The sequence below is a fragment of the Diadema setosum genome, chromosome 11 (assembly GCF_964275005.1).
Source record: "Diadema setosum chromosome 11, eeDiaSeto1, whole genome shotgun sequence".
NCBI lineage: Eukaryota > Metazoa > Echinodermata > Echinoidea > Diadematoida > Diadematidae > Diadema > Diadema setosum.
Genome location: NC_092695.1, coordinates 4,283,656 through 4,310,298, shown reverse-complemented (window position 1 = coordinate 4,310,298; position 26,643 = coordinate 4,283,656). Strand labels below are relative to the sequence as shown.

The window sequence follows — 26,643 nt, the reverse complement described above, 5'->3', positions numbered from 1 at the left end:
CTTAAGGTGATCTGTAAGGGTCTTCTGCATACAATTATTAGTTTCTGGTAATATTCATATTAAAAAAAAAAAAACCGTTTGAAAACATGTTCCTTTCATTAATAGATCAAACAGGAAAAAGGTTTCCTAAATTTCAAGTTTTTTCTCTGTGTCAATAACAAAAATGTCCTCTAAAAAGAGAAGTGTCCTCTCCGAATTACATTTTTTACACTCTTAACTAATAGATCAAACAGGAGAAAGGTTTCCTAAATTTCAAGTCTTTCCTCTGTGCCAATACAAAAATATCCTCTAAAAATAGAAGTGTCCTCTCCGAATTACATTTTTACACTCAGTATTTCAGTCATCATTAAATCACCTGAAATAAACCACACAGAATAAGTGCATTTGTAAAGTACAATAAATCTGGTACAACTGATTTATTTAGTCTGAGAATTGCTAACGAGTGCTAATTCTTTGTTGTCACTCGGCCTTTTTAGGGTTACTGATAGTTTTTTTTTTTCTTTCAAGAAATTCAGTAATATGCCCTGAATTTGGATGAGACATCCCAAATAAAATGTTCTTCTGTAACGTAATAATCTTAATTTTCATTAATCTTTCAGTTAAAACATTTTTTAAAGTATTCTGTACATCAATATCTGTAAGTCAAAAAGAAAAAAAAAATGTCCTTTCTATAAAAGAAATATCTGCTCGAATGATTTTTTTTTTTTTGACACTTTGTACTTCAGTAACCGATTATTGTACGATACTCAAACTTTACCTATTGAAGCACCTTTGACATACCTATTAGGGAAGTACAATATATCTGGTATATCTGATTTGTGGAGTTTAGAATCAATAACCCTTTACTGTCGTGGGGACTGCCTTGGGCATTTTTTCATGAAAATTTTTAATTTGCTTGAATAAAAGTGTTTGAAACTGAAAAATACTTACAATGTATTTTCTTAGTTAGCATCCTTCAGTTATCACAAAATGTGTATATCTTTCAGCTTAGTTTGCAATTTCCAGTCAGTGTGTGATAGGAAGAAGGATGGTATCAAGGGTCCAGGGGCTAGATTTTAAACAACATTGGCATGTTTCATACTCAAAAATGAAAAGTTGATGACTTTAAGCTCCAATTTTTCAGACTTTTTACATACATAAATGTACAACTATCCTACAATACACAAACAAAAAATCAGGAAAATTGAAAAAACTTTTTTTTTTTCACCCCTTGAGACATTTAGGCGTACCCTGCTTGTAATACAACCCATAAAGATATGATGTTCATCATGTAAATGTTGTTTTAGTGATTATGTTTTGTCACCTTGTGTATTTTTCTGAAATGATGTGTTATCTCTACACTTTCTCCTCCTTTATCCTCCCTCTGTCACAAGAATTCATATGCATAGAAAAAAAAAACACATTTCACAGCCAATAATCAAGAAATATGTGGGTCATCTGGAAAGCTACACAGGCAAGAAAGCTAGCCAGCCTAGCCTACTCTGGGTTCAAAGAGAGGTAAAGCATGCACACAGGTTTCTGTTTGGATCATGCTGGATTCAGCACTTTTTGGAACAAAAGAGAAATGGATTAAGCACATTTTTAGGGGAAAAAAATCACTTTTCATCATTGCCTGATATCTCTATTTTCTTCTAAGAATTTCAATACTTTGGAGAGGTTATTGTTTGAGGTAAAGCATGCACACAGGTTTCTGATTGGATCATGCTGGATTCAGCACTTTTTGGAACAAAAGAGAAATGGATTAAGCACATTTTTAGGGGAAAAAAATCACTTTTCATCATTGCCTGATATCTCTATTTTCTTCTAAGAATTTCAATACTTTGGAGACGTTACTGTTTGGGACTGCTAGAACTGACTACATTTCTGTCAAAAAGTTCAATTTTACGTAAAATGGATCTTGCACCTTTCGGAAAGGAACTACATATAAAGATAAAAATTTTGGACCTACATTTTTTATTTGTTGTAACGAGATTCTGTACACAAGTGTATGATCTACAATCTAAAAATTATGGTTCAATCCATTATCCAACAATTCCATAGAGTCTACTACTTGATGCACAAATAATTGAAAGAACTAAAAGAAGACAAAATGACATAATAAAAATCACAGATCTAGAATCATATTTGAATCAAAATGAATCATATTTAAAATCTGTCAAAGTCATGTCTAATACACTTGGGAATTGTACTGCATTGATAAGACTAGAATATGGAGCATTTACATTAGCTGAAAACCTACAAGATTTTTTTCCCCACATTCTGGACTTTTGTCAGAAGTTGCTAGACAACTACAGAAAACTTCACAAAAAACTTGGCAAGAAATCCACCTCAAAGATGCTGCCTTTTTGAGACACTCCACAGGTCTTTTGGAAGTGTTTGCAAATGCAAATTCTGGCTTTTTGCAATGTGACCCTCAATCCTACATTTGTGAAGGTATTCTGTATAACTGACGTAAAGGAGGGGGCATGTAAGGGCAAATGACCAAAAAACAACAACAATAAAACTAACATACCTTCTGAAGGAAAGCATATTCTTACTGGTGTATATGATAGAGCAAAAACTGATATTTCTTTACATTTCGTATTTGCCAGCATAAACTGGCCCTATTGCAAATTACTCCTCAAAAATGTAATCTAAAAACTGATCTCAAAATGGCATCACAGTATTCAACCCTCACATTTCCTTGCACAATGCTATAACGAGCACAGTTTTTTCTTTTTTTTTCAAAGGTATTTGAATCAAAAATTATTTTAGAGGCATTGGACATTTCAGATGAGTTAAAGTTTGAGTCCATTTCAAACAAATGAGATTATGACTGAAAAAGGATAATCGCAATTGTACGATCAATTTTCACCAACAGTCCAAGTCTGGACATTAGGACCTATCAGTACACAGAGCACAAGAAGGTTTGAGTCAGATCAAAAACTGCAACCTCATGAACTCTGAGCTGTGATTTCATTTTTTTAGAGCAAAGGTCCCCGACTGTGCATCCAGGCAGCTTGTAAAGAATCCTTGCGTCGTCACCGTCTCAGTAGAATGAAGGCCTGGCAACATATCCCTTTGATAGATCCAGTTGCAACCAACCAGCACTGCTGTCAGCTTTTCACATCGAGACCATCCACGACCACCAAATATTTCAGTAGTCAGCATAGTGCTTCAATCTGAAAGGATTTGATCACAAATTACATTGAAAAAAATTAAATGTTCGCTATCAAGAGAAACCTGCTAATAACTTACAGGCAAGAAGATGATCACAACAATACCAACAACGATAATTGCATTAAGCAATCAAAATCATTATTAAATCAAAGATATGAATGATAACTTTATTAAAATGTGTCATTGAGATACTCAGTCATTTCATTTTGATATATAGTATATGCTGAATATCTCGCAAGGTCTTTATTTTCGCCAATTTCACGAGTCGGGTACTATTCGCAAAATTAAAAACACGCGAAAATATTGACTCTGTTCCAGATGTGGATGTGATGTACGCTAGTACATTTCTCAGTTCTGTACAGGACTCCACAATTGCGAATTTAACCATTTGCAAAATCATCGGGAATTCCCGATTTGGGAAAATTAGACTCGCAAAATATATGGCGTACACAGTATTGTTGCAATAGGGACCAAGAATTAAGGACAAACTAAAAGTGCGCAGTGCCTCAAAAAATGTTTCCTCCAGAGCTATTTCTATCAAAGCAAAAGTTGACAATTAGATGACATTCATGACGTAAAATATACAATGAAAATATACAATACAGTGCACTCCCGTTATAATGAACACGGTTATAACGAAATTCCGGTTACAACAAAGTAAAAATTCAGGCCGGAACATCATCTGCTCTATGTTTTTTATTGTTTATTTGTTCAGTTATAATGAAAGTTTGATGTAACAAAAGAAAACTGCCGGTCCCGAGGACTTCGTTAAAATGGGAGTCCACTGTATGTATAACAATTTGTCCAAATAGTACTTCTTTGTTTTTGCAGTAATTTGATACTAATCATCCTTCACATTTACTCTGAGCTCAAGCTCATTTGTTTTCTTTTTATCTAAGAAGATGGCTAGATAGCCTACATATAGCTGGTCTTCCATTGGGTCCAGTTGTGAGTACTTGAGGCGCACCACTTCATGGGGTTATGCACCCTGTCTTTGCAATGAATGAAGAGGGGACAGTATGATCACATACAACATCACTCAGCTAGACTTGTAAATCACTTGGATTGGGAGGCAGATGCACAACCAACTCGGCCAAATCACCATCCTATGCAATAGCAGTCAAAGGATTCTCAAATCATGGGGAAAAAAGGGGAAAAAAGAAAAAGAGAACCTCGGGTCACACTTACCTGTATAGCTGCACAGTTCCTCTATCATTTCCAACGGCAAAGTAGCCACTCCTCGGGGAAAAGTCCATGGTGTATGGAACATTCAGATTCTCATCACCTCGTGGAAAATTCTGGAAAATCTGCACAGATGGTAGATGGACCTACCACAATGGACACAAAGAAAATCTTGTTAAGATCTACATCGTACATGAAGATATGTTGGGGTCCTTAATCTCTTTAAAAAGACATCATCACCTTTTCCCTGGTACAGTACTGACAGCAAATTATTTTCCACATATTCGCAAATGTTTGCACATTTTTGTGCATTGCGCGCATATGCGACAAATGCAATTAACTAACTTTAAATAATGGTGCACCCTTAGTTATAAAACTGATTTTTATAGTTTATATGAGCTTCATAATCAATGGCATTTGTTGTAAAATTATTGAGATTTAATTTATGCTAATTATTCATGCATCAAAAAGTGGTTAAACATGAACATTTTCTTGAAACCCAAAATATTTTTGGAAACAGTCCTCCAGCTTTCATTTGATGACAATTATTTCCGAATAATTTGCTGTCTGTACTGTAATTTAGAACATTCCAAGCCAACATACAGAAAAACAATACCACATCTGCACGACTTTCAGGGCTGCATTCCTTACCAGAGTTCCTGGGCTATGCCTCGATAATTCCGAGTTCAACTTTCCCACTTTTACATGCCTTCAACTTTTCCAACTCTTGCAAGTCCTCAATTGATACAATAAACAATAGACACAATAGGAATAGAAAACGTATATCAACATTTAGCTTGCAGTAACAGATGTTACTATTACAGTACGATGCAAACTTATAACTACAACCAAACCAAAATGAGCGTAAATGACTTCTTACATTCTATGGTAACAATGACATAACCTTCAGTAATATGACATGCTAAAACCTCTGACATACTTTTCCCCCTCTCTGAAAAAAAAAAAAGACAACCAAAACAACACTAGAAGCCAGTTTAAAAGTTCGTAGAAACTTTTAAGCAATATGTTGTCCTTATGAACATAATATTGTCGGATGGGAAAGATAAGGGTGTTAGGTTGCCACTAAACCTACAGTGTTAGAGGCAACTTTTAAAATGCCTTCTCATTCTCAGCCGATATGTTCATGATTATTATGGTATATGAGAAGAATGTAATTTCACATCTTGTGGCAAAAAACTCACAAACTTGATGATGTTCGGGGAATGCGTAGAGATGGCAGCGAGGATCTCATTGGCGGAGTTGAACCTGGCTGCCGTGATGGGTGTAGTGAGATTCATAATGGCCTTCAGCGGTGATGGGTTGGTGTGACTCAGGCACTGATCATCATATAGATTGATAATACCACTTTCTGATCTGTAGGGTCAAACAATTTTAGTGAAAAAAAGTAACAGATTAATAGCACTTTTATTCCGGAAGATGACCTCACCATACTGTAGTAGACAAATTCTTTCTTTCTGTAAAAGTTTATCCATCTTACAATCTTCTTTTAGGGGAAGTGGGAAGGCAGAACAGTGCCACTACATAAAAGCAAGTTTATTTGATGAAATTTTAGACAAATTAATTTACTATGGATTATTCACAGGTTTAATACATAGAAATAATGACATTGCATAAAAGAAAAAAAAAACTTAATGCAATTTACAAGGTTGATTTACAATAGCTTACCCTAAAAGATTGAGGTCAATGATTTCATGACATTTAACCTAATAAGGTTGATAAATGTCTGTGATTAGTTTGATGTATGCCATGAAAAGTATTCACATCAAGTCATATTTTTGTGTGTGCGCTTCTTCTGTTTAAATGAAATCTTTACCAACAGTTTCTTGTTTCTAAGAAAAAAGCAGCAACAACCCACCAAAAAAAAAAGAAAAAGAAAAAGGAAGCCCTAGAGTGACAGCAATGTCTTACCCTGTAGCAAAGTAGTGGTTCCCCCTGGCTGCGGAGATGGTAGTTCCTTTGATGCAGCCTCTGTCTACAAACTTGTGGATGCAGTCTCTGGTGTTCATGTCCCACACATACACTTCACCATCATCTGTGGACAATCACAGACTGACTGGTTTAAGTTGGGAGCATAGATTCAACAATTGCCTTCAACCACATGGCATCCAGACTATCCCATAGTACTACACCATCCTCTTTTTCGATTCATACAATGTGTAGCAGTACGTATATACATGTACTGTAAGCGGTCATCTTATACAGTGCTAGCGGTAACCCTCATCTGATGCGATCCCAATGGAAACATTTGTGGCAGCATAGATGTGTGAATTGACTAGCACAATCAGAATCTATCAAGTAATATCTGATTTGGTATACAAAACAGATATGGACTGCCTTTGTTTGGAGCATTGTTACTATCATTGCCTCTCAGGACCTCGACTCCATGCTACTGTAAAAGTGGAAATTTTGGGGGTGTTAAAATTTTCGCACATCCAGAAACTAGCGCGAAAATCAAAGCACACAAATAATTTTTCATGCCATATGTTCTTGTGTTTACTGTCTTGATTCTGCGAAATTAAAAGCATGCAAAACTCTTCTTACCGGGCAGAGCCCGGAAAATTAGTCACACGAAAATATACAAATTTACCGTATGACCAAAGAAGCTCGCTGCAAGGGTGATAGTATGGAAATGAGATCCCTCTACACAATGATATCAACAATGCTCTAAAAGGCAGTTTACGTTATATCTGTAAATTACGACTCAGCTGTAGTGTATTCTCAGTCATTATATCACAGTTACACCAAGATAATTTCATATTACTCCTCAGGCTATGCAGTTGAAGAGACTACTGGTATACAGACAATTTAAAAGAAAGTTTAGGTTGTCCCTTTTTCTGTGCATTTTTCTTGCTTGAGATTTTGATTCAATATACAAGTACAATTGAAGAGTTTGTTTGCAAAAACCGATAAGTCCATATTTGCCAAATGGAGATATCTGCGATTAAAGGTCAAGAAAAATAAAGAGAATAATAAGAAAAGTTTTGCTTCTTTTGACCATAACTTCAAAAATATACCTTTATATGCAGTGACCAATATATCATTCAAAAGGTATTATTTTGTACTTTATGACAGAGATCGTACTTCAAAATCTTCAAAAATGGACTTATCGGTTTTTGCAAACAAACCCTTCAATTGTAGAAATGCAAACATGCAGTATACTCAAGAGATTGATACTATTATGCTACAGGAAACTTTACCTTGATATTAGAGAGTTTTATGGGGGATGACATCCAACTAAATTCTTCAAGAGCATGAAATAGCTAGCCTTGAACAACTATAAAGACACACTTGTACCAGCAAATGTCTGATAATGCCTGTATTTCAGACCCATCATACATTGTATTTGAGAGAATAATACTAGATATAAAAATGTAAAAGTCATTAATTCTGTACTCTAGTGATCACCCAGGCTATTCAAAGTCTAACATCACTGAGCATTCACTGCATCATTGCACCTCACTAATCTTGGCATGACAGGCAAAAAACCTCACCACCAAACGACATCATCCTTGACCCGTCTTCAGTGAAGGTGATGGCATCAACTGTGCCGTTCATCTTCAGTGTTGTGATCAATTCCTTGGTCTGAAAAGAATTACAAATGGTAAAAATATTATTCAAGTTCTACACAACAATTCAAGAGAGCTTATGTATTATAGACTTTTACAATTTCCATTTGCTCTACGAGCAAGTGATTTCTATTAGCAGTTCTAATGGTAGTGTTGTGAATGCAATGCACTTCAGAACTACTGTGCCTACTGTACATGCAGAACTAGGAGATGCACCTTGCTGTTTAGTACTATGAAGTCCTGACTAAAACATTTGCTGTTGAAAGGGGAGACTCAGTGAATGCAAAAGTATCAGTACTGAAGTACAGATTTTTCAACAGTTATTTTGTAAAACAACTGACCCAAGGTTTTGACCATTTTTTGAACATGAACTCTAACCTTTGCCACAACCTAAATACCTTTAAAGCCCATCTGTACATACATATAACTTAGCACATGATGCAGGGTGCCAACATTTTGACATCAAAATCAGTGAGGATCTAGTGAGCAGTCAGGGAGCTACTTGTGCATTACATGCATCTCAACAGAAGACAATAGTTCTTAAATCAGGAAGATTTCTATACTTTCTTGTCAGGACAGGAAGAGATATCTCAATTTTCAGGTAGCCTCCTTCAAAATCACAAATACTTGAAAGCTGCATTGACCAAGCACACACATACCAAATTTAAGTGAAAAAAAAAATCCACATGCATTTAAGGTAATGAATACTTACATGAGGGTAGACAGAGGATGGTACGACATTTCCTCCAGTCTTATTTTTTCCAAGGATTAGGGTTAGGGTTGCTGAATAGGTTTAGTTTGATGTGAGGATTAGGATTTGGGTTAGGGTTATGTTTGAGGGTAGAATTTATATCAGGCTTTTTGAACAAATCTTTCATGGGAGTAATTGTCGCAGGAGCAAATGCCTTTACATGACTTACTTGGCAGAGATGAAAAAAACAAAAATGACGCATATTTTGACTTTTCTTTATATTATAAAATACACATTATTTTACATAAAGAATACTCTGATACCTGTGCAGATAAGAGGTACATGTTGCCATAGGAACCATGAAATGCAATGAAACGCCCATCTGGTGACACCTCAAACTTCGACAGCCTCTGTTCATGGATGCCTGTAACATTTCAAGGTAAAGATATAAAAGAGCCATCACAAAATACATGTATATGGCCATTATGGGACTGTTGTTACTTGTAATGGTGTGCTAACATGAGTACATTGTACTTGGTGCTACAGATCAAAAACTGACCATCACACTAATGTCATTTCAATTTTGCAGCATTCAGAGTTAACCCCTGAAGACTAGTCACGATTTTAATCCAGCAGGTGTCTATTAGAAATGTGTGTCATAGCAATATCAGTCCGTCCTCAACCGGATAAAGATCACAGAACGATTGAATAAAGTACATTTAAGTACAGAGCATGATGTACGCAGGTTTCAAAGTAAATATCACTGCCTAGAGACCTTGTACACCACTGGGATCAGGTATGCTACATCTTCAATTCATTAAAGTAACAAAATTTACCCTAGTCTGTTAATATCTAGATTTCAGTTTTGTTTAAGCCGCTATATTTTGACAGTAGAAAGAGAAGAGGTTATTTTCCCAGGTATGACGAACTTTACAAACTCAAGTGGGCCAACCGAAATGGCATATTTTGGTACATTGCAGAGAATCCAAATCTGTGACTTTTTGTGGGTCTTGAGTCAGGAAGTCACATATTCAGTAAGAGTGTTTCATACATAAGACCAAATCTATTCCACCTTCCGAAAAGGATTGAAGTCTATTCCTACCCTGGATGTTTGGCACTCTTGTTATCTTCCCTGCAATCATGTCGTATACGTAGAAGTACTTGTGTCTGCTGGCTACCACAACTTCATTGCCGTGGGATGAGAAGTGGGCACAGTGCAGCGGAAATCGTTCAAATAGCACGGACTGGATTTTCGGGTTGAGTCTCCCCTCCACCTGTGGATAGAGACACACAATATTAATGTGTCATGGCAGCAGCCAAAACACTGTATTCATCTGGCACTTCTTTACCCACCTATACCCCACTCCCCCCCCCCCCCCCTTTCCACTCCATGTAAAAACAACAACAAAATAAATATGAACAGCAAAAGAAAAAGAAAAGAAAAGGGAAAATACATTTTCAACCAGAAGGGGATAAACTCATATGAATGCACAAAACATCATTTTGCCTCTAGGTTAGGTACAAACCCTGTACAGTACACTCCTGTTACAATAACAGGGCTGCACACTAACCCATTTTTTCTGCCGGTCCAACCTGTCTCTGTCGGACTGGTAAATGCCCCGTTTTACCATTTTTTACCGGTCCGAACAGAAAATTTACCGGTCAACAACGACAACCTGAAAAAACATTAAATGACTTGCAAACTCATATTCTTGTTTTTTTTTTTATGGACGTCCCCCCCCCCCCCCCCCCCACCCATGTACATTCTACAGATTAATATTTTTTGGAAAACTTGCATTATATATTGCACAAGAAATTTAAAAAACTAGGAAAAAATAGAATGTTTGTTTGTGAATTACAGTGTAAAATGATAATAAACAAATTCAGATTGTGTCAAATGCGTTTGTGACTTTTTCTAAACATCGGCGCACGAACTTGCTGCGTAACCTGCTCTTGGTGGTCAGTTGGATTGCGACGATTTAATGAATTATTTTAGCTGTGATATTTTCTGATGCACGCGCTACAAGGGGTTCTTTATTTTTCTCCCGATAATCTATTCACATTTGTGCATGCGTTCTTGAAAGGTACACGACATGCAGGGCCGAATTCGCAATCCTTTTTTGCGCCCATTTCCACCTCAAATATTAGCGGGTTTGTGACAATTTCATAAATTACTTCGGCTGTAATATTTTCTGATGCACGCGCCAAAAGGGGTTGAAAATGCGTCCTTTATTTTTTCCCGATAAACTCTTCGAATTTCGTAAGTGCGTTCTTAAAAGATGCACCACATGGCCGAATTCATGATACGTTTTGCGCCTATTTCTACCCCAAATATCAGCGGGATTGTGACGATTTCATAAATTACTTCGGCTGTAATCTTTTATGATGCACGCGCCAAAAGGGGTTGAAAATGCGTCCTTTATTTTTTCCCGATAAACTCTTTGAATCTCATAAGTGCGTTCTTAAAAGATGTTTCACACGGCCGAATTCATGATACTTTTTGCGCCTGTTTCTACCTCAAATATCAGCGGCATTGTGGCGATTTCACGAATTACTTCGGATGTAACTTTTTGTGATGCTCGCACCAGCTAGAATGGTTGATAATGCGTCCTTTATTTTTCTCCCCATAATCTCTTCGCATTCCGTACATGCGTTCTTTAAAGGTATAGACACGGCCGAACTCACGATCCTTTTTGCGCCTATTTCTACCTCAAATATCAGCGGGATTGCGATGATTTTATGAATTACTTAGGCTGTAATCTTTTATGATACACGCGCCAAAAGGGGTTGAAAATGTGTCCTTTATTTTTCCCCGATAAACTCTTCGCATTTCGTAAATACGTTCTTAAAAGATATACGACACGGCCAAAAATCATGATTCTTTTTTGCGCCTATTGTTTCCTCAAACTTCAACGGGATTGCAATGATTTCATGAATTATCATTCGGCTGTAATCTTTATGATGCACGGGCCAAAAGGGGTTGAAAATATGTTCTGTATTTTTCTCCCAATAATCTCTTCGCATTTGGTACATGCGAATACGACACGGCCGAATTCACGATCCTTTTAGCGCCTATTTCTACATCAAAATAATATCAGCCGAATTGTGGCGATTTCATGAATTACTTCGGATGTAATCTTTTGTGATGCACGCACCAGCTATACTGGTTGAAAATGCGTTCTTTATTTTTCTCCCCATAATCTCTTCGCATTCCGTACATGCGTTCTTTAAAGGTATACGACACGGTCGAATTCACAATCCTTTTGGTGCCTATTTCTACCTCAAATATCAGCGGGATTGCGATGATTTCATGTATGACTTCGGATGTAATCTTTTATGATACACGCGCCAAAAGGGGTTGAAAATGTGTCCTTTATTTTTCCCTGATAAACTCTTCGCATTTCGTAAATGCGTTCTTAAAAGATACACGACACGGCCAAAAATCATGATTCTTTTGCGCCTATCGTTTCCTCAAACTTCAACGGGATTGCGATGATTTTATGAATTATTATTCGGCTGTAATCTTTATGATGCACGGGACAAACGGGGTTGAAAATGTGCCCTGTATTTTTCACCCAATAATCACTTCGCATTGCGTGCATGCCTATCTACGTCACGGCCGAATTCACGATCCTTTTAGCGCCTATTTCTACATCAAATATCAGCGGGATTGCGATATGTCATTAATTATTTCGTCTGTAATCTTTTGTGATACATGCACCAGAAGGGTTGAAAATGCGATCTTTATTTTTCTCCCGATAATTTCTTCGCATCTGTGCATGCGTTTTCAAAATTATACACTGCATGCAGGGCCGAATTTGAGATTCTTTTTACGCCTATTATTGTTATCTCAAATTCCAAGGGGATTGCAAATTTTCATGAATTACTATTCGGCTGTAATCTATATGATGCAAACGCCAAAAGGGATGAAAATGTGTCCTTTATTTTTCTCCCGCTAATCTTTTCCCATTTCGTACGTGCGTTCTTAAAAGGTATACGTCACGGCCGAATTCACGATCCTTTTTGCGCCTATTTCTACCTCAAATATCAGCGGGATTGTGGCGATTTCATGAATTACTTCAGATGTAATCTTTTGTAATGCACGCACCAGAAGGGTAAAAATGTGTTTTTTATTTTTCTCCCGATAATCTTGTCGCATTTGTGCATGCGTGTTTGATAACCAACACGGCATGCAGGATTGAATTCAAGATCCTTTTTGCGCCCGTTATTTCCTCAAATTTCAACAGGATTGCGTTGATTTCATGAATTGTTATTCGGCTGTAATCTTTTATGATGTACTCACCAAATGTGTCCTTTATTTTTTTTTTCTCTCCTCTATAATCTCTTCGCATTTCGTACATAAGCTTTTGAAAGATACGACGCGGCCGGTCGAATTCATGATCCTTTTTGGGACGATTTCTACCTCAAATATGTAAGCGGGACTGCGATGATTTTATGATTTTTTTCTCCCTAGTATTATCTCTTCACATTTTGTGCATGCGTTCTTAAAAAGTACACAGAAGGGCCGATTTCGTGATCTTTTTGCGCCTATCTTCATTATGAGACCATTCTGAACGAATGAAAATATTCATCTGTAAAATGACTGTGTAAAATGAAAATAAACGCAATCAGATCCATTTACTGTATCGTTGAATATCGAATGTCTTTTTACTTTTTCTAAAAATCAACACAAGTAAATTAGTTCTAACATAACTGCCACGCTGCTGCGAAGCCGGGATCGGATTGATCTTGCGCTAAAAAATCATGAGCAAAATGACTCAGAAATGCGTGCGCTTCTATCAATGCTTCTTGTCTGGCATGACCGCCGATCGCAAGCAAACGAAAAACAGTTACACTGTACATGCTTTGCATGTATTGCATTGCATGGCAGTGCGTGAACAGCGCCAAATGCGCAAGCGAGCGCGAATAACTGGTCGACTGCTAGTGCTCACTGTACAAATTGCACCGCTAGACATAAACGAAAACTTGCGTAAAACTTGTTGAACAGTGCGATATCTTGCCTTCTGTTTCTTCCTGATCGGGACTGCTCTTTTTCTTTCTACTGACCCCACCAATGCTTTTTTTCTTACTGGTCATGTCGAACCGGTAACTTGTGGATTTCCCGAAAAGTTACCGGTCCGACAGTGACTTTTACCGGTCTTTGACCGTCGGACCGGCGCCAGTGTGCAGCCCTGCAATAAACACAGCTACGACAAAATTCTTGTTATAACTGTGTAAGTAAAATTTCAGCTCACAAAATAACCATCCATATATCTTTGCATACTTTACTGTTCAGCTATTAAAATTTTTGATATACACAAAAAGAAAACCGCCACTGCCAAAGGCTTCATTATGACAGTTATGCACTGCACACATTGGGAAAATAAAAAAAAGGACACAGATATTGCCTGATGATCTGAAAGCTCATACAGGAAACTTCACTACAGAGATAGGGGTAAATTTGAAACATCTGAAACCACTATAATTATCTAATACCAAGATTACAAGGAAAAAATTTCTTAATCATCAAAATTTCTTGCAGATGTTATATTGCTAAGATTATTCCTGTGGAGTCATGATATTCATGCTAAAGCTTCAACGAGTCACATTAGTAATATTCACAGGTAGCATAGATTAAATACAAAGATAGTGATTACAATGTGTTTCTCCTTTTAATGTCAAACCACAGACCCTCTCAAAAAATTATTCACTTTTTACAAGCAAGATTGGCCTGCAAATTCAAAGCGCCGAAGAGGAACACTCACCTGAAATAAGTTTAACCTTTTGTCTCGACCTGCTACCAAGGCGACTTGGGCTCCCGGATGAAACTCCACAGCTGATACAATGCCCTGAGAATCATGGCGAATATTGAGGGGGTATTATCACTTTTTGGTACTATATATCCAAGAGCAAAAGGAGGTTCACTTGTATACAGCAGACAGTCATATTTTCATTCTTACCTACAGCCTTTTCTTTTTCATGCTTTTAACATTGTGGGCCATTCAGTTTCATATTCTAGCATTACATTGTATATTAGGAATCAAACAGTAAATTCCAAACAATGAAAGTATATGTGGTCATGTGATAAACTAGCAAATATGACAAGTGGGGGAAACTGTGTAGGAGCAGCTTAAAAGCAATTATGAAGTTTATAAAACATTTTCATCTACAGACAAACAGGAGATTTATGAGGTGCTGACATCAGTTGTCACAACCTCTTATGAATTGCATGTGTGGTTGCTTCCAGTATCCCCCTTTGATGAGAACATTACACTTTAAACTTACGCTATTTCCATACATTTTATGATACACACCATATATATAGCTAGTCTAATTTTTTGTGAATTGGGACATCCCCATCATTTTGTGATGGGATAAATTCGCGATCATGGAGCAATGGACAGAGAAATGTACAAATGAACGCCACTTGAATGTCGGGATCAGAATTGATTTGATATTTTGTATTCTTTTTAATTCATGAATAGCACCAGATTCACAAATTTTGAGAAAATAGCAACCATAAGAAATGTATGGCGTATACAGTATGTCATTCACACATACAAAATCAGGTTTCTGAAACCTGTTATGAAGATAGGTGTGTCTTACATGCATTCAAGTGGGCAATGGTAATTCTCAATTCAAAAAGGCAATCTTATTACTGGTATGTTGCAGGGCCGGCGCAGTCGTGGGGGCCGTGGGGGCTCGGGCCCTCACACTTTTTGTGCACCATACAAAGGAATACATAAGGTGTCATCACTTTGTTAGCTCATGAAACCCGAAAGTGGGCCCCCACACTTTTGAAAACACTGCGCCGTTCCTGTGTTGCATAAAAACAAACATCACTTTTCACAGAGTCTACTACAAAACATTTCACGACCACACCCACCTGCTACCAAACCCACCTGCTACCAAATCAACCTATTAACACACCCAACTGCTACCAAACCAACCTAAGACCACACCCACCTGCTACCAAACCAACCTAAGACCACACCCACCTGCTACCAAACCAACCTACGACCACACCCAATGGTGACCCCACTCACCTGTGACCTGTGCTCTTTATTGAGGTCAGTGAGTCTCTTGACACGGATATTTGTCCGGGGGAGCTGTTCGGACGTGGTGAGGTAGTCACCAGTATGCCTCAGTAAGGGGTTGTTATCGTCCTCATCACTTGCATCACTGTCATCATCTAGACACATGAATAGAAGGTGTCAAAGAACCGTCACACGATCTGATATATTACCTATACCTTCTCATTCATTTTGTACATTTCTTCAGCTTTCACATATACAGTGCACTCCCGTTACAACGAACACGGTTATAACTAAATTTCGTTATAACGAAGTAAAACTTCCAGTCCCAAAATTATCGCCATTAAAGTCTATGGTACAAAATTCGCTTATAACAAACACGGTTATAACGAAATTTTCGTTATAACGAAGTGTTTTCTGAGCACCACTGACAAAGAAAAATAAAAGAAATGTGCTCCGTTATAACGAAATGAGGATTGCTTACGAAAATACATAGCGGAATAAGTATTTTATAGCGTCTCTGCATGGGTGAACGCGTCACATCACTGTGTGTTCACTTGGTGTGTCACTATTGTAATACAATAATCTGAAATTGAATAACTATTTGTTTTATTGTTCACATAGTTTTCCAGTGTATGACGAGTGTTCAACAAACAGAATATGACATATGCGTGACTTCCTTGTTTTCGTTATATATTGTATTTGTTCGGTTATAACGAAATTTCGTTATAACGAAAGAAAACTGCCGGTCCCAAGCATTTCGTTATAACGGGAGTGCACTGTATATATATATATATATATACAGCGTATGTGGTGTGTCATCACATTATCCATACAAAATTAGAGATCATACAAGGTTGCTCAAAGCCCAGTATGGCAATATAGCCTTTACAGCTTTCTAACTTTTTATGTTTTTATTTAATTTTTTTTTCTTTGTCATGAAGTAGGGCAACTTAAAATCAATCTAAAGCTTAGCATCTGATGTATAAATTCATATCTGCCAACCCCCCCCCCCCCCCCACAAAAAAAAAAAAATATACAGTTGAACCTCTATTATCCGGCCTCCCTTTATCCGGATCTCTCTATTATCCGGACGCAATCTCGCCATGATTTTTTTAATTTTTTTTAATAATTACGGGAGGAAAGGGGGATTCCCAACGGATACATTTCTTAATAATTATTCAGGTAAATCATCCCAAGAATTTATAAAAGAAAATGATTTCATTCTTGCAAACACGAACCTCTATTTTGGGGTCTGTTACTGTGTGTAACAATGAAAAGGTTGCAGTATACACATTACTACATGTGGTACTACAATGGGCTACATCAGAACATGTGTATGTATATGTAGACTCTACATGTATAAAGCATTGAGTCTCCCGTATCCGGCCAAATCCCTTATCCGGACGAGCCCCGGTCCCGACTTGTCCGGATACGAGAGGTTCAAATGTGGATACATTTGCATATACATGTATATACTTGTATATATATATCTTTATGACATTAAATGCTTTTCGTGATAACGCATCACATAATATGCAAATACATAATATTTTTCAAGAGATTCAAATCAACATTATACCCTACAAAGAACATTTTCATCTTGAATGGCTAAACCAGATTGCAACTTTATCTTGAATTCCAAGGTTGGTACCATACAATTGTACATTGTTGCCCGCTACTAGTATTTTTTTCAAAGACACTTTCTTGGTACCATCAGGATATCATGGAGTGGAGAGGCTGGGCCAGCTTGGATATGATTTGAGAGTCCCCGCAACAAATTGTGAACTACTTCATCACAGACCTCAATGTAAGTATGCACACAGCCGAAGAATCATGACTTAAGTCGCCGTTACTGATAAGCATAATATAGCTTCGATGCACACATTCACTGACGGGTGCTATTCATAGTTTTGTACCCCTGTGGGCAGTAAATGAAGATCAATTCAACGAGGCTACATGTGTCTCCCCATGGTTCCGGCTTTTTAAAGATTACTTTTTGTTTTCCTTCATTGAAGACTCACCTTCATCTGTAACTCTCTCAGACCTGAGCTTCGCCCATGATGGAGTGTCACCAACCACTTTTTCATATCTGCACATTTTAATCATGGTAAGAGAAATTTAGTCACAATGGCACATCATGCAGCTACCAAAAGACTGACATGTAGGAAACATTTTAGTGCAAGATCTATTTCCGGATGATGGATGAATTCAGTTCTATTGTAAAGTGATTGCTAAAGTAGTTATGCACGGCTCAAATAGAAGCTATCTAAATAACTGTTATTATTATCATTATTATTATTATCATCATTATTATTAGTGTTATCATTATTATTACTGTTATCATTATCATTATCATCATTATTACTATTATTGTTATTACAGTGTATTATTATTGTTATTATTTTTATCATCATTATTACTGCAAATATACTCACTTTTATTCAATAAAACCTATACTGCAGCTGAGCAATGTCTTTGAATATCACATTATCTTTCCTGAAAGTAGTAATGTATCTAAGCTCTCTCAGAAATCCTACAGTGTACAATATGTGATGCCACCAAATATTACAAATGTGTACAGTATGTTTTGATGGGCAGCATTTCCACTGTACCCATGTCCAAATCCACTGATAACACTACAGCAATACGTATGGAAGCAGTATGTACAATTACGCCATGCAATGCAGCAAAATCTTAAATGTTTCCAGCTGATTAGTATCCATACTGCTGATGGCAAAGTCACTGCAAATTTCACAATATTATTTGACTCGGCTGCCTTACCTTCACCAATGAAAGTCTTAGAATTCATTCCTCTGGCCTGGAGAGTGCAGTAGCTTGACCCTATAATCAGTTACTTACAGTTTGTGTGTTTCACATTCCTGGAACACTTACTGTGACTTTAACCTTTGTTGTAACTGTGTCCCGCTGACTTCTTTTTCTCCCCTCCATTTCACTTTGTCTTGTCGAATATTCACCTCACCTTGAAAGCTGGACATGAAAAACATGGCAGGGGCATGAATTATCAGGAACATAATGGCACAAAATAGGAACATTGGGAATCATTTCATGTACGTAGCAGAGCATTTGATAGTTTTGTTCTGGTGGTGACAAAGAAGTAAGTTTGACTTTACAACCTTTACTTTCACTTCTCGACCGTTGTAAAATACTGTAAATGTGGATATTTTTGCAGTGTGGAAATTTTTGCCTACTTCTCAAAACAAGAAAGTGGCAAGGAAAAATAAAAGTATGCAAATATTTGTGCTTGTTATGCAGTATGATATGTAACTACATTTTATATTTTGCTTCACGAAATTAAAGCATTAGAAAAAAAAATCATCTCAACTGACTAAGCACAAAAAAATTACTCTGAAAAAAAATTTTTATTTGTTTGTTTGTTTGTTTGATTTTTGCACCTCCTAAACATTGAAGAAAACTTGGTAGCTCTGTTAATACCACACAAATCACAATCAAAGGGACATGTTTTAATATTCTGTGTCTCTGGAATGCATAAATTTGCAGTCTAATGTTCGATACTAAACATTTTCTGGACAATGGGCTTCAAAAAAAATGAAGCTGTGCAGCTTGCACAATGTACTCTCGGAGGAAAATGATGGGGCTCTCCAGTTTCCTAGCTGCACATTTAGCTTTCTTAAATATCATATCGTTTCAATGTTTACAATTTACACATCATGGATCTTACAGTAGAATCTACATGTAAAACCAATGTCAACAAATGACAGCTTACATTGTAGTTGACCCCACCAGGCTTACGTTTGTACTATTAGGTGTTCAATTCTTAACGATAAAATGATGCTCACAAGAATGATAAATCAAAGTGAATTGCGGTAGTTCTCAGACTCTGAGAAGCACCATCACAGGAAGCAATAAAACAAGAATTTCTAGTCGTCTTTCTCGAGAGTGTTCGGGTGGCATGCTGTCGGAGAGTGTCTTCCTATTAAAAAACAATTCATTGTACCTGCAGAGAGTTGTAGTACAAAAATACAAATACTACCGTACAATATCATACTCACCTAAGATGTGCATCATCTGTGTCATCATGCCAAGCTGGTTTTTTCTTTTCCCTGTCTAGTACTCCCTCCTGCACCTCAAGTCTCTTTTTTCCTTTTTGCTGTTTCACCTCCGTCTCCTTACGAAAAAGAAAAGAAGAAATGTGCTATAAATGAATACTTATGACAGAGCTGCCTGAAAGGCCCCGTTGCTACAATTTGTACATACAAACTTTGCATTTACAGTGTAGACCCAAGTAGCATTCCTAGCAATGGCGCCCTGTTCACTCAGTTACTCTATCAATGCCACAAATTTCCAACTAAATTTCCAGCCTACTTCAAGCATCGAACAAATCTGGATCTGAACAATAAAGAGGCTTAAATTCTAAGCATGTGTTCAGAATCATCCATAATAGGCTGATAATGAAGCTGAAATTATCAAAGCTAATAAGTTCATTCCGCAATTCTCAGAGTCTACAATGCCCCCCCCCCCAAAAAAAAAAAAAAAAATCTTTTTGCAGGTAGACAAAGAACGAACAAGTCGGTAATCCACCTGTGCGAAAGCAATCAAGAGGTACCCCCTTTCCATGTACGATATTGAACTACGGGTACATGTATGTCAATCTGGCGCAAGGTATGAACAGAGCAGAGCATGCGCTGATACCGTGATGGGCTCACAAATTCTTTTGTTACCGGTACCTGGCCTAAATGGGGTCAGCAAAAGTCAGAATTATACTGACCTCATCAGCCTTGATTGCTATATAAATAGTGTACGAGACACATGTTCAATGTACATCTTCTCCTGTCTATAATTTATCATTTGATGTCAAGGGAACCCATTCATCCTAGTATCATAAAAGTTTCTCGTAAGGAACAGGTTACCAGAGTGCCAGTACCATAATCAAGTAATAGTACTGTACACTAAATACTGTAGAGGGGGGTAGGCTATCAAGATGTAACCTGCCAACAGGCTAGCCTACCAACTGTACAGTCTCTAGTACTGGTACCGGTACAGTGCCCTAGTACAGCATGTCAATAAATTTAGAACCCTCTCACATCATGCATTTCCAGAAAGTCTTACGTACCCATTATCTGGATGTGTACAATGCAATGCAGGGCCCTACACATGTATACCCTACACTCATTTAACACTGGGCATAAACGCATTAAGACGAGAGAGGATGCAGGGATAATTAGCAGGGTTAGAGTATGTTTGACTTGTGTGTTTCACCAACATTTAGGATTTGATTAAATTACTAAAACCTGTGCTTACCTTTATCATGTGTATTTATTGCAGAGCTCCCAAGTCTCACGCATTCTGCGCGAGACTCAAGCATTCAAGGCCCGTCTCACAATCTAACGCATGGCACTCATTTTTCTCACGCATTGGGTGCATCTGCAACTTGGGCCTATTGATAATGAGCATACTGTATACAGAGCTACCAAGTCTCACGCATTCTGAGTGAGACTCAAGCATTTAGGGGCCGTCTCACAATCTCACGCATGGCACCCATTTTTCTCCCGCATCGGGCAAAGTCTGCAATTTGGGCTATAGGCATAATAAGGAGCATAGCTCAAAGGATTAAAGTGATAGTTACAATTGGAGGTATATTTTCCTTTTGTCTTTCAAAATAAGTAAAAATACTAAAATATAGTCTCTTAAGTATGCACCTGATCGCCAAAGATTGAAAAAGCTCCCTACCGTGGGAGGCCACGGGGGCAGGTGGGTGGGGGGGGGGGAACCCCTCCCACACCCTCACTTGCGCGCACATTCGCTCCCCAATATGCCGAGTCATGAAAATCTCACTCATAAAATTTCTTTGAACATGGCATCCCTGTGTAGCTCAAAGGAATAAAGTGATAGTTGCAATTGAAGGTATATTTCCCTTTTGTCTTTCAAAATAAGTAAAAAATAGTCACTTAAGTAGGCACTGATCGCACCATTAAGAGCTAAAAATTGAAAAAGCTCCCTACTAACACACCCTCGCTCGCGCGCACATGTGAGCGCTGAGACGTTGCTTGAGTCATGAAAATCTCACTCATAAAAATCTTTTTAACTTGGCATCCCTGTTAATTGTGTGATGTTACTTTTGTAATTAGGCCTAACGTTCGTTAGATCCTTTTCTACTTTTGTACTCAAAGACAAAGTCAAGTTGTAACAACACGGTTAAAGAAGAAAGTCTTAGTACATTGCATTACAAGTACAGTCCGGGAAACCCGCTCATGAGAACCGCTCCCGCGTACAAGGACTGCCCCGCCTCATGATGGGCGCTCTGCATCGGTTGATTTAAAAATCGAGTTTTAATCAACCGATGCAGAGCACCCATCAAAACATGTGTGTTTTGATGGGCGCCCTGCATCGGTTGATTAAAACTCCATTTTTGAAAAAAAAAAAAAAAACAGATAGGATTTTACTTCTTTCATCATGGATAGTGGACATGTGTGTGTAACAAAAAATCACCGTGCAAAGTTGCGACAATTTACACGTCAGATGTGAGATGAATAGAAGTGAATAGGGGGCCTCATGAGGCGTTCCCCCCCCCCCCCCCCCCCGGGCCTCATGAGGCGTGGGGGCGGTCCTCATGAGGCGGGGCAGTCCTCGTATGCGGGAGCGGTCCTCATGAGCGGGTTTCCCGGACTGAGTAACACAAACATTGATTTATCCACTTGTGATGCATGGATTTGCTTAGGCATTTATTAAATACAGTTTGTTTGTACTACGTGGCATTACACTAGTCTAGGTAGAGTTTGTTTGTTTACATGCATAAATTTTTTTGGGATAATTTATTGTATGCCTAGGCCTACAGTGCTGTAAATAAATTTAAATGTAAACTTTACGACAGTCTAAAGTCAAGGACAAGGCAAGCCGCGCGCCGCGCTGCAGAGCAGGCAGAGAGGGTTGTTGTGTGACATTCAACAAACATTCTCGTGTACAAACCTCATCTGAACTGGTATCTGGTCTATCCTGTGCCTGTTTTAAGCTTGATTCCTGGTCAGAATCTGAGTCTAATCTTTCTTCGACGATGTTTCCGAAAACCAGATTTTCCAACAACTCGTCAGATGAATCCTTCTTCTTCAACTTGGCTTTACTGCCCAAAATCACTCCAGATTTTTCTTGTTGCCGGCTGGATTTCACGCCATGTCGCTTCTTCACCTTTTTAGATGAATGAGCGCTCTCAGCTGAACGCTTCGTTGTTTCCTGAATCATAATGACGGCAAAAAATCAGTTCGACAACAAATTTGCGTCTCAAAATTCACAGCAAACGTACATTGGGGTACGTGGGACCGTTGTAACTGATTGCCAGCTATCCGCTATCCGCACGTGGATAACAGTGCAGTGTTCTGTACAGCCAGCACTGTCGAATACAGTAATCGAAACGATGAAAGCGCCCTCTGTTGCCTTTGCTAGGCATGAGCGTGTGCAAGTGTTTGTAATGTACTCACAGAACTGTGTCTGTACCTCGCTCGGCCGCTGCGGTTGTTTCGCAACCTGCGTACTCTGTGGATTGTCAGAGTCCGTATCAGGACAACTCCCCCGGAGGACTAGTCCCCCGGGGACTACTCCCACCTGACAGCTCCCCCGGAGGACCACTCCCCCGGAGGACGTCTCCCCCGGAGGACTACTCCCCCGGAGGACGTCTCCCCCGGGGGACAACTCCCCCGGGGGACAACTCCCCCGGGGGACTACTCCCCCGGAGGACAACTCCCCCGGGGGACAACTCCCCCGGGGGACTACTCCCCCGGAGGACAACTCCCCCGGGGGACAACCCCCCCGAGGGACCACTCCCCCGGAGGACCACTCCCCCGGGGGACCACTCCCCCGGAGGACCACTCCCCCGGAGGACCACTCCCCCGGGGGGCAACTCCCCCGGGGACAACTCCCACCTGACAACTGCCCCGGGGACGTCTCCTTGGGGACAATCCCATAACTGAACAGAGATGTTTCTTATTCGTGTCCTAGAAATTAAAATTGAATTCATCTGTGTAAAAACAGTATTCTTTTTATACAGAATTTAAATTAAAGTTAACGTTACCTAAGACACGTCCATCTTTATAACAAAGTTTTTGAAATCTCAGCACAAAGTATTTACTTTTGTACACGCTACATGTAATGTCGAAAAAAAGTAGAAACGCAGGTCCATTTTATCACTGAAAGTTGGTCAAGAGATAAACACATTGACGGAAACACGCTTTTGAGGGGAGAGTTCATTCCTTAGCATGTACCTGTTATTCTTCATTATTTTATAATATTTTAAGAAGTCCATTCTTTGATGATTTTCCTTTTCTTTTTGCAATTCATGATTATGATAAGGAATATGTTAAATGAAAGAAAGATATTATTCAGAGGGGTGAAGGCTCAAATTTTTTAGTTTCTTCAGTTTGTCTCCCTCTACAAAGGAATATGTTGTTAGAAATACCCTTTTAAAGGTGTTATGATTTTCATCTTAGATTCTTATGGTAGTTACTATCCTATATGTCACTGTCAGTAATACTTTATTGTGCAATTTTCGTTTGTTATGTTGACTGTGAATTTATCTGAACATCATTACAATTCTTAATGTCGGAGAAATAATTGACAGAAAAAAATATGAATATTCTGTGCCTGAAAAGACTTGAAAGACTTGTAAAAAGGTAATATCTTCCAACAGCCCTGGGAAAGCACACCCGCACGACCAACACAAATCTCTCAACCACAAAGATGGGATGATTCGAGTTTCAATTAATTGAAAATTGAGTTTTGTTTCACACAGTTTTATTCGATAACGTTTGAACATGGAAAACAAAGAAAAAATGTTTAGCGTAAGAGTAATTGAAGTTAGTATGCAAACAACACTTTTGCACGTAATGGTATACCGGAGATTGTGGTATCAGATAATGGTACACAGTTTACAAGTGACCAGTTCAAAGAGTTTGCTTGTCAGTACCAATTCAAGCATGTCACGTCTTCATCACTTTCTACATAGCAATGGGAAAGTTGAAAAGACAGTACAAATCGCAATGTCTAATGAAAAAGGCAATGAGAGATGGAACAGATCCAGGTTTGGCATTTCTTGACTATCGGAACACACCGATCGATGGGCTAGATGCTAGTCCTGCACAATTGTTGATGCAGAGGAGGACAAGGACCACCCTGCCAACAGCTAGTCAGCTGCTGAAACCAAAAGTAATAAAGAATGTGTAAACAAAGCTGACCAAGAAACAAAAGTGCAGTAAAATTACTTTGATCGAAGCGAAAAGCGTTGTTGTTTCAAAGACAAAGTTTCCAAGAAGTTGCATAGTGGAATGTGAAGGAAAAATGCTCCTGTCAAAACAGAATAAGTTTATTGACTTCAGAAGAGGTAGAGCGGAAAACAATCCTTAATGCAACAAAGCTAGATGACTCAACATAATATCGTATCACAAGATCAGGTCAAAAATATGGACCAGTGTAAAAACTTATCTATTTTATAGGATAAATACCGGAATTTGACGGGAAATGAAATGACAATGATCACGGGATTGTGATAATGTTTAGATGTTGAACTATTCATCTGGAGAGTAGAGTTGGTTACATTTTGAGTGCAATAAAAGTGTTTCATCTAACTTATCAAAAGTAACAGCTTTGTCGATTATTATAAGAGAAACAATGATTAACGTTTCTTCAAAGACAAAAATAACACATTTCTAAAAGTGAACAAAAGTACAGTTTACAAAACAATCACAAGTATTCCTCCAAGTGTGAAGAGCGAGATTGAACTTACGTCGTTATAAGAGTGCGTTGTAATGTGTCATACAAAGCCGTGATATCTCAATATTGAAGTGAAGTGTTACTCACTTTACAAGTATCAGTAATGTTTGTGTTTATAAGATGTGTTGCTATGATTACACATGTAGTAAAGTTGAATGTAAGATATAAGATATGGCAAGTCAAACACGCCCATACAAGACGTATTTCCATTATTACTCAAATAGGACAAGTATATTGTGTGAACAACGTATCAAATAATTGCCATGATAATCCTAAAAAGACAATGGCTTATTAATCAAGTTTCAGTGGTAGTTGATAAATGAAAAAATCTGTGTGAAAAAGAGAAACTTTACTTTTCTAAAAACAGAGAGATGCCAAATGTTTGAAATTAGTACAGTTTGAACGCAGAGACTAGCACAGTGCCTAGCTATGCAGCACCAACCAATCCCCACAGAGATGATGCTGTTGCTATGCTCTATAGTTACCCCTCTCGAGAAACCCCCGAGGTAGATGTACTACCTCAGCAAACTTCCTTACTTGCACCCAAGACCTAGAAGAATAAAAACATATCAACCTATCACCTGCGTGTTAACAAAATGTGCACATATTCTTTTTGACCAGTGTCCGTTTCTTCCCTTGGGCATCCAATGCAATCGATATCGCTAAAGCATTTGCATTGTTCAAACTCGTCATGATTGTAATACAACAAATTACTGCCAAGATCGTGTGCTTATTCTGACTGATTAAAGGAAACAACTAAGGAACTCTCTAAATAACAGGCTAAATATTACAGTCGTCATCCCTTGATATCTCTTAGAGATGGGATAAAGAGGATGACATTTTCAGAACATGCTCATCACACCTTAGTTTGATGACTTTGTGCCTACTGACACCATTTTTGAAAAAAAAAAGAACGAAAAATGCGAAATCCAGGGTGCCCCGGCCGAAAAGCTGGTCGCCGTTTCGGCTTTAAAAATACATTTCTGGTTATAACTAGGCTATTTTTTGGTCAATTGTGATGGTTTTGGTGTCTAACCCCATGTTTTGGGGGTCAAGGAAATGGATTATAATGATAATTTTAGTGTAAAACCTAATCTTCCACATGATACTAACCTTTTGCCCATATTTAGGCATAACATTTCCTTGCCTTTTACCCCTACCCCAACTGCCATTTTTTTTGCATTTTTTCTGTATTTTTTCAAGTAGTATTGACTACCATACTCTTAATAACAAGTTCTAGCTATCAATCTGG

The 26,643-nt window shown here is 38.1% G+C and overlaps 1 protein-coding gene across 1 annotated transcript; it reads right to left on the bottom strand.

Annotated features, from left to right (window-relative positions):
• Positions 1 to 392: 392 nt before the first annotated feature.
• On the bottom strand, positions 393 to 23,008 carry LOC140234587 (U3 small nucleolar RNA-associated protein 18 homolog). Its single transcript, XM_072314612.1, has 13 exons — positions 22,602 to 23,008; positions 19,688 to 19,803; positions 18,549 to 18,644; positions 17,678 to 17,745; positions 15,666 to 15,811; positions 14,385 to 14,468; positions 9,722 to 9,893; positions 8,943 to 9,043; positions 7,854 to 7,944; positions 6,271 to 6,394; positions 5,544 to 5,715; positions 4,348 to 4,487; positions 393 to 3,161 (listed from the first exon to the last, which is right to left on the bottom strand). Exons 1-13 carry the CDS (start codon positions 22,869 to 22,871, stop codon positions 3,137 to 3,139), a joined length of 1,605 nt encoding a protein of 534 aa, XP_072170713.1. The 5' UTR covers positions 22,872 to 23,008; the 3' UTR covers positions 393 to 3,136.
• Between the last annotated feature and the right edge of the window lie 3,635 nt (positions 23,009 to 26,643).